This window comes from Magallana gigas, chromosome 6, assembly GCF_963853765.1.
Source record: "Magallana gigas chromosome 6, xbMagGiga1.1, whole genome shotgun sequence".
Taxonomy (NCBI): Eukaryota; Metazoa; Mollusca; class Bivalvia; order Ostreida; family Ostreidae; genus Magallana; species Magallana gigas.
The window spans coordinates 55,861,814-55,873,686 of record NC_088858.1 but is presented as its reverse complement, the minus strand read 5'-3'; the positions used below and the strand labels follow the sequence as shown (position 1 = coordinate 55,873,686).

General features: G+C 32.0%; 1 protein-coding gene across 1 annotated transcript; it reads right to left on the bottom strand.

Moving 5' to 3' along the window:
* Nucleotides 1-354: 354 nt before the first annotated feature.
* Nucleotides 355-10,005, bottom strand: LOC117689101 (uncharacterized). The gene is made up of 5 exons (XM_066088323.1): nt 9,981-10,005; nt 6,502-6,653; nt 5,026-5,172; nt 1,780-1,912; nt 355-1,313 (listed from the first exon to the last, which is right to left on the bottom strand). The coding sequence occupies exons 1-5, from the start codon at nt 10,003-10,005 to the stop codon at nt 397-399; spliced, it is 1,374 nt and encodes a 457-aa protein (XP_065944395.1). The 3' UTR covers nt 355-396.
* Nucleotides 10,006-11,873: the final 1,868 nt, after the last annotated feature.

The following is an 11,873-nucleotide window of genomic DNA, read 5'->3' as shown; positions in this document are numbered from 1 at the left end:
GTGAAAAATTAACAACGACGACTACAACTACAACGACAGATAACGGACACATTGTGATCAGAAAAGCTCTTGAACTTTTGGCTCAGGTGAGCTAAAAAGCAAGGCATGATTAGTGGAAGAAATTGAAAATTGATATGATGCATACATTATATTTGTGTTCATAAAATATCTTTTTGTTGCAAATGTTTTCTTGATTACTAATACACGTTATTATCAATAATTCTACACTATACAAACCATTAAGAAAATATTAAATGAAATGCAAATTCTTGAAATATCTGATATCTATAAGCTAACATATGTTGAAAGGAGATAACTTGTTGAATGATTAAAGCGCTTTCTTATGGTGTTAAAATGAAAAAAAAATGGATAGCATTTTTTGGTGGATTTTAAAAATTAGTTGACAAACATTTTTTGTTCCATTTGGCCCAATTTTTTTAACGTTTTACGCTTTTTACGTTGTTTACGTTTCATAACTGAAAACAAGAAGCGGATCATAGTACAAAGGTCAGGCAGAACAACGAGACTTGCAAATACACAAATGATTGCTACAGCCACAGATCCAACATAAACCACTTCTGGTCTTGCATCCTGTGCCGAGGTTTTGCTTCTAATGTATTTAGATGTCTTCTTTTTCGAGATTGTTAGGTTCTTTACAATGTTATCTATTCTTTCCTGTACTGCCTGTGGTGTCATTGTAGCGTTGGTCTCAATACAGGTACAAGTACATGGTCCAGCTCGAGTACTGTTGAATAAAGTTGACTTTAATGTGGTTGTCGAAATGGTTCGTGTACTCAAAAAGGTAAAAGTGGTAGACAAGGTATGTGAAGACAAAACCGACGTAGTAGTTGTTTTAGACAAAGCGTTGGTAGTGGTTGGTATTCTTGAAGTAGTGGTAGTGGTTGGTGAAGACATAATTGTGGTAATAGTTGATTCACTTAAAGTGGTAAAAGAGGTGGAAACAGTTGAATGAGACGAAGTCGTGGTAGTGGCAGGTTTACTTGAAGTAGTGGGAGTATCTTGTAAAGGCAATGTGTTGGTACTGGTTGACGTTCTTGTAGTGGTAAAAGTGGTTGGTGAAAACAAAGTGTGGGTTGTGGTTTGTGAAGACAAAATCATGATAATGGTTGGGGTATTCGTATTGGTAGAAGTTACTTGTGATGACAAAGTGTCGGTAGTGGTCGCTGTACTCGGAGTGGTAGGAGTCGTTGACGAAGACAAACTTGAGGTAGTGGTTTCCGTTTTTACAGTGATGGATGTGGTTGGTGAAGAAATAGTAGACGTCGGCACAGTTAAAGTCGTAGTTGCAGCGACTAAAAAAAAGTAAAGGCACTTGATTAAAATCCGTTGGGAAGGGAAAATACATTTGGTCTTTCATACAATTGATCTCTAATAATCTCAGAATATGAAAAATTGCTAAAACTTGATTGAAGCTACATATATAAAAAATGATATCAGGAAATTGTGTTTTTCATCTTTGTGAGTTCATGAGGTACTAGGGTAAACAGTTAGAAACATCATACTTTTTTAGTACTTTCATCCGTCCTATAATCTAAATATATAAAGTACGCTTGTTGGTAAGACTGTCACAAAATTAATTTTTAAACAAAGAGAAATGTACCTTGAATAGTTAAAAAAGCTAAACATGTGAAATAGATATTTTCAATACCAAACAGTTAATACTACTGTAAAAAAAAGTCGTTGGTAAAGGTTGCCTATTTAATCACAATAATATACTAATGACTTTTCAAACAATACTCATGTTAGCATTGCCTTTACAACCGATGACATCAAAACGGAGACTGCGATAGCGATGGTGCTCTGTGGGGTACAGGCGGAGATACCGGGCAACTATTGGGGAGGGTAGAGTGTTGGTCACTGGAGTTGTTCTATCTGAATTTGCCTCGAACTCCTGTAAGTAAAGTAAAAAGTCGGTAAATCAATATATTACTGAAAACAAATAAAACTGTGGAAGAATCGACTAATTAAGTGCATATTGTATCGATGTAATGAAGTTTGAAAAATATAAAACGTAATTTATTTATACTGTATACAACAAGAGAGCTTAGGTAGAATGATTGGTGACATATTAAGTGTCTCATTGTTGACCACATTTTATTGTATAGAAATATAAACAACTAAATTATATTTCATGCAAGCGCGTTATTTACACTTTACACATTAATATGATATAATTTTAATATGTTGAACATCTTTTTTGGAGTTATTTTTGAAAAATTGAAAGTTCTATCCAATTTTCTCACCAGAGGTCATGCTTTGCAATCGTCTGTCCATCAACACTAAGATCGCGCAGTCAATAAATGAACTCCTCAATTTTATTTATTTAACATTTGTCAAAACTTAACTTCCATGTATACTCTAAGTAAGTCCACAATAGATATACTAACTCTTTACATTATCATTCGATATTATTTCATTGCGAGTATATAACTCCCACTGACTTTGATTTGCCAAAGCGTGTGTACCACCTTACTCCCATTTTGCTATTTCGGGCTGGTTTATCGAAAAAAAAGTAGGTTCACTTTTTAAATAATTTTACAATAATTGCTTATTAGGTAAATTCATTTGTAACGTACGGACATCATCATACACGTGTTGAAATACCGAAGGTATAAGCAGTTACTCTGATGCGGGCATTTTGTAGTTTATGTGCAAAAAGTTTCGATTTATAAGTATAGATTTGTTTTCTCCTGCATAGAATAGTTTTGAGTCCTATGCATATTTGGGAGTATATTGCCATCACACTATGTTCAAATTGCTTGAATTGGAAAGACTTCCTAACAAAGCAAACATATTTTTTTCAACAAAATTAAAACCCATATACAAAGTGAATTTAATGATTCAACACATAAAGCAACACTGGAGAAAGCGACTTTCTACAATGAAAAAAATGACAATAACAAACCGTCAACCATCTCAAAAATCCATAAACGAAATACAAATTCAAAGCAGAACAACACGGACCTCCAAAAATATAGAGGTAAGATCAAGTGCCTAGGAGGATTGAGCATCCTCTGCTGACTGGTTGCACCCACCGTGTGCTTTTTGTCATAATTGGGCATGTCATAATCGAGGTAAAAATGTCAAAATCGGGAAAATGTCATAATAGGGAAAAAAGGAAACGTAGACGATTTAGTTTGTTTGTGATAATACAAAAAACCAAACTTTGAGCCAACACGGACCTTCATTAAATTGAAGGTAGGATCTGGTACCTAGGAGGAGTGAACATCCTCTGCTGACCAGTCACACCCGACGTGTGCGTTTTGTCGTAATCGGGAAAAAACGGAAAAGTCCGTAGACTATTAGATGATAAATTATGGTCTAACAATAAGTATGAAAAAAGTCAGTCAGCATGCGACCAATTGGAAAACTGTACTAGCTGACAAGGTTGTTGTATCGACAATAGAATTACGAATATTGAGAACTTAAAACCATCAACAGTATGTCTGATGGTAGACATAAGGAAAGAAAAATGACAAAGACACAAGTGCTGTGGCATTTTGATAAAAGTCTCACAAAGTTGACATGTCAGCATGTGACTAAATCCGATGAAGATTTATCACAGAGACATGATAAGTTTGGAGCAGAAAAAAATTCAAACATCTTAAAGATTAAGAAGTCAACATTGAAGCCCATGCTAATGACAGGAATTTATCAATTACCAAATTAACTCGTGAGAAGTGTAAATCAGAAATCCAAAATGACACATGGCATGTTGTTAAGTCCATAAAAGCAGTTCTGAAAAAAAATCATCTGGACCAGATTTTTTAGATAGAAAAATAAATCATCCCACTTAAATGACAAAGTAGAACCAATATCCACACATTTTCTTTGGTCCATCAGACACTGTATGGAAGACCAGGAAAAATTAAAAACGCTCCTTCTAAATTGACATTTTTAATATTACAAAAATAATCATCAGTCTTTTCATAAATCCTTAAGATGCAAGAAAAATCATAATTATGAAATTTCTAGAAAGGTTATAACAGATTATAACAAAAGCTGAGAAATGGTTTTTTAGATGTAATAAAATATTACGTTACATTTAAACATCCTCATAATTACAGAATTTGTATTGATGCATTATAAGTAGAAAGTTCTATAATGTTGTATATATTTATAAAGATAAAGATAAAACATTTTCAGATACCCAGTATGTTGCTAAAACAAACTTAGCAATCTGACACTGGAATGAAAAGTTGAGAATGAATCTACTTTAGTTTGGAGCCAAAGTACAAAATGCAACGACGTGTGAAAGGAAAAAAAGCTACAAAAATGCACAATCATGTTTTTGGAGAAAAGATACAAGAAAAATCCTAATTATGATATTTCTAGAAAGGCTATAACAGGTTATAACAAACGCTGAGAACTGACTTCAAGTGCCCAAAAAGAAGATACATAAAATCTTCTTTTAGAAAAAGGAATAGAATTCATTATAAGTAATTCCTTGTGACACTTATTACAGACTCCTGGCCTCTAAAATAGTACTTTTTTAGTGTACATGCAAAATAAATATTTATTTGTAGTATTCTAATTAAGCCTTTTAATACTTTGTTTAAATCGGGTTTTCCCTAGAGTGTAAACAAATCCTACCCAGCTGCAAGCGGTGTTTTCTCTAATCAGACATTGATCGTTGTAGCCCCGCCTTATTTTCCATGTAGCCTTATAAGCACTTGGATGTTTAAAAATAATTTTTTCTTCAATGAAACGGCATTGGAGCCGAACAAATCTATATATATGTATTAAGTAATGTATATTTGAACGATTCACCGCGAAATTTCGTTTGAGGAACGCCCAGAATTCGCCAAACCAGATTTTGCCTCAAAAAGAGTGTCCTACCCTTCCCTTTTTATACATACACATACAATATATTTACAATAACTTCAAGTGCCAGTGCGCCCTTTAATAACGGCGATTCGTTACTAAGTTATCAAAATATGCTGTAGATAATGTTCGTTCACAAAATGTTTTAATGGTTTGAAGCAAATTGATGCACCGACTTACGTCGTTAGTGCCGTTATACACCAGCATCCAATTAACAGATGTGTTACTGTATCTCACTTTGTATTTCTTCACGTATTCATCTAAGTTTCTAAAATCTAGCCCTTTCGTTACAACAGCAACTATTGTTAAGGGTCGTCCAAAATCGACCTGAAACAGAAATATAGACGATATCGTAAAAATCATTTTGCTTCGTATTTTCAACTTTAAACCATGTTATTGTCCTGGTTACTCACATGTGATATTCCGTTTTCAAATACACATATCAAGATCGACTATTTTTCATTTAAAATTTCTTTTTGCAGTAATCAGCGAATAATTAAATTGAATATGTTACGGTACTGTTACCTGTTCTATTATTTAGATTCAATATGTTATTTCGCCGAGGCAATGATTTTTAACTCATTAAGAAATATAACTTTGTTTTCGTCAAGGATGGAAATAGGGGTGGGGCTATCCACGAATAACACCAAAACGGGCCGCGTTGTTTTAATGATTCCAAAGTACTTTAATGTTGAACCAAAGGAAAAACCATTTTTCTATAAAATACCTAAAGAAACAATTAGTAACGCATTCTTCTTTTTCCTGTACAAGAAAAGAAAAAAAAGATAAACCTTAACATTAAGGTTGTCCATCCATAACTAAGGCGAATTTAACATTTTTGAGTGATCTATACTACATCAAATAAGTATTTTAAAGCTATTATAAGGCTGACATAAACCAAACTCGGGTGTATGTATGTAGTCAATTAAATGAACGTTTTGCACTTGAAACTTTTTAAAGATTTGTCTGCCCATTAGGAAAATTAAAAAAAAATTCTAAAAAATATATATGGTAAACTATGAATTATTTTAAAATATTTGGAAAAGGGAAAGCTTTTGCAACTTTTTCTAAGAGTATTGTGAGAAAAGTACTTGTAATAAAGAAATATATTCAAAAATGCATTTTTCCCATATACTTCAATGTTAACTTCAACATATGACTAATTTATTAAAATCAAATTTTTTCAAAGATTTCAAAAGTGAATCTTTATTATTTAATAAACTCCTTAAAATCACACAAAGATTTTAGTGATCTAACTTACAATCTATTAAATATGCAATATGATAGTTATGGATGGACTACCTTAACAAGAATGTATGCTGTAAAGCTTAATATCATATATCTGCTATGCAAAACGTAATGGTTAATGTAATCCGTTATTGATATGAAATCTAACTTATGTCTTATGAACATTGTTAAATTTAAAAAAAAAATCAATTATATATTGTTTTATTAGCAAGTTGATAAATAATACAACATTTTCGAGGGAAAAACCCGCATGAAATAGGTCAACCCGGAAAAAGGAATCCCTGTCAAGTACCGCACATGATGTATGTGTAACGCCAATTTATTCATATCTGCAATTTTATGAAAATTAGCCTCTTGTATTTTCATGTTGCAATGCATGGCTTTCAAACACCCTGTCTATAATTGCACCTGTATCCATGGGTCATCCTCTTGTGCGTCTGGACTCCATCCAGTACTGGATAGTCGTGCTTTGGCAGGAAGATAATCATCATCATATATGCTGGAGGCCGTCAGTTTATCATCAGTCACTGTGTCCACCATGTACTCATTGCATCCCAAGACTGAAAAATAGATGTCCGTTTACATTATAACATATAAATGATAATCGATTTTTAATCGATGACTTTCCATTAAAATGCTGTCATTCTCGGATACAGATTTCATGCTGACTCACGTTTTTATTTCTTTTTTTAAATCCCAATAACTTATTTGTGTGTCATCCGATTTCATTCATATTTTCAGGATATATTGTAATTAAATTAAGTTTCTATAGCACAAAACATTTGAAATCGCAACTTCCAGTTTTTTTTTAAATTTAAGGGGCATTCGTTTCCAGACAAAGTCTCGGAAATAGGCCGTAGCAAATAATCTTAAGTTTATAAATCATTAATACTGATACTTTGAACGTTGTCATCTGGGTTTTTTTTTTTTAGTTTTTTCCAATAAAGCAACTTAAATTATCAAATCGAAATCTATATTATAAAAAATGGTAATTTTACTTATGTTTTAGCTTCGTAACTTTTTCATTTGAAATATTTCTAAAATACATATAGAACAAAAGTTTTGCATAATTTTAAAGGCTTTCATTTAAGACCATACAAAAGGATCTAGATGCACCTGTAAAGTCTTTGCTTTATAACTAAACAATGGTTAAGAATTCGATAATTCTGTCGCTGGATACATGTAAGTTATTTTAATTATTAGATCAATTTAATTGTTTGGGTATTGCGTAATATAAGTTCAAAAATTCACATAAAAATATGTATACCCGTTTTCATTTTGCTTATACCTTTCTGTGCATAATAGTGTTATAAAGTCACGATCATTACTTTCTTGTTTACATTGGAATCTACAAATAAATCAAAATACGTTTAAAGTATCCTGTGCTTTTTTCACAACTCGTTTTTAGATATGTCATTTAAAAAAAAACAATTAAGCATACAATAACGGCAAAATTTTAGAACGTAAGCTTTGTGTAATTGTTTACGTAACTCATTCCTTGCACTTCAACGATTTGTAGATATTTGTACAGAAGCCTCGCACACTTAGACAATCTTTAGGTAGAAGCACGCAAAGTTTATATGTGTCGCCTTCAGACTTTATTGACTAAGCACAGTATATGAATTTTCCTCTTTTGTTTAGATCTTTATATTTCCTGCGATACTCATACGTGCGACGACAGGCATTGGCACGATCTTTGTTAATGCATTTAGATATTATTGAAAATTAAAATATACATGTATTATTAAAATATAAATGAAGACTATCAAGCATTCCGTTACAATCGACCTACAGACCCCTGACGTTTGTGTACTCAAATACGTAACTCATCCTTCGAACATTACCCAAGAAGATCAATCGCGTGGGAACTGGCAAATTACGGTCATCTAAATTACATAATCCTAAATAATGTCTAACCCAATAATACAAACATGGATTCATGTGACAAACACCTCACTCCCTCTAATTCTGCATATTTAGATTTTTGCGGAGCTTTGATTTCGTGATATATATTTATAATAAAACAGAAGAAAGCACAAAATGAAAAAAAAAACAAAATCATGGAACGTGCGTTGAATTTACATTATGTACACGCTACCCCAAAAATTCGACCAAACAGCCCCTTAATCACTTGTCTTTAAGTTAAATTGCAAATAAAAATCGTAACACCATGATCTTCCCGCTATTTATGAAAGTTTCTCCCGTTTTTTTTCAAAATACATAAGTAAATTTCTCAGAGAGAATTACTCTTGATCTGATATATAAGAAACAACTGACATAAAGATAAGGATTTTGCATATTATTGTACCGTCGAGAAAAGAAATCTTACTTCTGTTAAAAAGGTTATTTAATTTCATGTTACATAGCGGTGTCTCTAGAGAAAATCCGTGTAACTAAAGACTGTCAAATTTTATTATATGTTTAAAATAACCAGTTTTCAGGTTAAGGCAACATTTCTGTTATAGAAAAAAAAACAGCCTGAAAGTGTCACATGTATCTTTTTTTTATGACCATTTTACTACAAAATGACCTTTTCAATATTAAACACATCGATTACAACTACAAATTTCTCCAATTTTTTTCAGCACAGTACCATATGTTTTATTTAAAATTGTATAAAGCGCATATCATATCAAAATTAATATCATGTATCAATTTAAAACAAAAAAGTTGCAATTTTTTTACGTGATAAAAAAAGAAAATGAATAAATATATCAAGATAAAAAAGAATTAATAACACTGGATTATAAATGAAATGCCTTTACACAGGAAGACACTTCAAAACATCGGATCTAAATAAGGTTTTCTTTGGGTTTCTTTTTCTTCTTTCCACCTGGTTTCATTACAGTGTTTATTACTACACTGCGATTTCTAAGTCTGAATGAGAGTGGAAACTGAATGATTCTTAAAACTCAATTACTCCTGAACAAGCATGTGCACGTGTTTTTGTAAACTTTTCTCGAGTGCCAAAAAATTGGATGCTTATTTAATGGCCAGTAAAAAAAAAATAAAAAAAAAATAATAACTAGCAAATGTTTGAAACGTAATATTAACGTTTTTGTGTATGTTTTTTTTTTTTTTTTTTTAGAAAAAATATGTTTGTGCTAATTATCATCAAAATAAGATAAGCTAATTTTAGGATAAGAATTAATTTGATAGATTAAAATAGGAATGGTATTATATTTACCTGGATCTAAAACAGTAAGTTGAGTAAGTAGTTTAAAAAACCCTCACAGAATTAAAATAATGACAAAAGAAATTATTAACCTGTATTCAAAGCCAGCATGTCAAAATACAACAATAGTTCCATAACTTCCCAACGGAAGAATCTTTGAGAAGTCGAGAATGAACTTTTACATCTCATTAATTTTGAAAAATCAGAACACACTACATGTTTACTATTGACATGCACATCAATCTATTTATTACATAAACAAATTTATCCAAAAGAACGATTTTCAAGTTTAATTTTTAATAAAATGTTAGTGGATGACCATCGGGCCATGAAACTTTGACTTGGTGAGTAAACACAGGATGAATCTCTGCCATACTGTCAACTAAAATGTGACTGAAAGGTAACTGAAAGGTGACGAAATGGCAGAGTTATGCCTTTCCGTCATCTTTCCATACCATTCAGTTATCATTCAGTTGACTGAATGCAGAGATTCATTCCTCTGAAAAAATTCTCAAAAACACTTCAGTTTCTGTTTCTTGTTTTTGGTTGTTTACAAGTTTTTCGTCAGTACTGACTTAAGAGAATTAGATTCAACATAAGGTAATAGCCAATATAAAGGATCTAAGTAAATAGTTGCTACATTGAGTAATCAGGGTTATATAATTAAATTATTATTGGCGTTTAACCATTTGATTCAGAGTGTTTGTTTTACCTGTTACTGTAGTACCGTCCGCCATTTTGAATATATAGAAAATCTATTATTTCCATAAATATTAGCATGGACATTTTAAGCTCTTTCATGGGATTGAGTTTTTTTAATTTTACATGTATGTTATACCTTGTCATAAATAAAAAAACCCAAAGAATTACAAAAATTGATAAACTCAGATTAAATCTTCTTTAGCGAGCAAAATTACCCACGAGGTTGTATGGCTTTTTAATTACGATATAAATCTTAAAACAAGAATAGAATTCCTGGTCCCCCGCCGGTCAAGCAATATACTAATATCGAGTCTATCGACCAACGCTTATTTAGGAACTTGACCAAGGTATTAGTAGTATAAACATTTGGTATAAATTTAATAAAAAACCCGTCAAAATTTGTAGGCATGAGAGCGCTTACAAGGTCAACTTTTGGATAAAACGGAGTCATTATTGTGGTTAAAGTCCCATAACTCCAACAAAAAGTATCGACCAATGCTGATTTTCGAACTCGACCAAAGTATTATTGGTATAAACATTTGGTATAAATTTAATGAAAATCCGTCAAAATTTGTAAGCATGAGAGCGCTTACAAGGTCAACTTTTGGATAAAACGGAGTCATAATTGTGGTCAAAGTCCCATAACTCCAACAAAAAGTATCGACCAATGCTGATTTTCGAACTTGACCAAGGTATTAGTGGTATAAACATTTGGTATAAATTTAATGAAAATCCGTCAAAATTTGTAGGCATGAGAGCGCTTACAAGGTTAACTTTTGGATAAAACAGAGTCATAATTGTGGTCAAAGTCCCATAACTCCAACAAAAAGTATCGATCAATGCTGATTTTCGAACTTGACCAAGGTATTAGTGGTATAAACATTTGGTATAAATTTAATGAAAATCCGTCAATTTTGTAGGCATGAGAGCGCTTACAAAAAAGTGTGACGGACGGACGCACGGACACACGAACCCACGGACACACGGACACATGGACGGACGCCCGGCATTTCCATGTCCCCGCACCGCGTTGCGGCGGGGGACAATTATGCAAAACAATGTTGCTGGACGCCTATAATTGCAGTATTGTTTGAACGTCTGTTATGTTTTTTCATATGGTACACATGTTACATTGAAGTGTCAGTTGTTTACCTGTTTGTGACAGTTTAATTTATTTACCTCTCTTTTTTGAATCTGTTTCTAAATGTTACTTTTTATATTAACAATTTAAAGTTGACATTTCACAGAAGTCTACAATTGTCCATTCTTTCATTCTTCAACTTTCTTTGAATGTTCTCCACTGTGAAACGTTTCAGGTCAAAAAAAAAAAACAAGAAGTCTGTAATGTGATTACATTTAATATTTTCTTTCCGGATAAGGTTAATAACTAATTCCTCTATCCATGTTCACATTTTTCAGTGTCAAAAGTTAACTTTCGGCTTTTCGACAGTTTGATTCTAAAAACTTGGATCACATCTGAATTCGCAATTGTCGCTATTTTTGTATGTCTTATAACAAAGCTCGTAAACGATGTGCTTCTTTACATTACCCAGCAAAGGTTATGAATAGTCATTACTAAAAGTCATTTTACGAAGAAAAACTATTTTGGGATTGCGATAATTGAGAATGTTAATAGCTCGACAGTTCAGTGCAATTACCATGCACTTAAAAATTACAATAAATGTATGGTTTTGAGAGATCACGAGTTTTTTAAAAATACATGAACTAGTCACTAATCATGAAAATAAATAAAGAATAATTCTCTTTTTTGTTTTAATGTAATTTCATCACCAAGATATCACAAAAATATCTCTTTGAAATACGAAAGCAATAGGTAATATTTATATATGTATGATAAAAGTGCATAGATAAGAATAACTGACAACATTTTTTATGAAAGGTC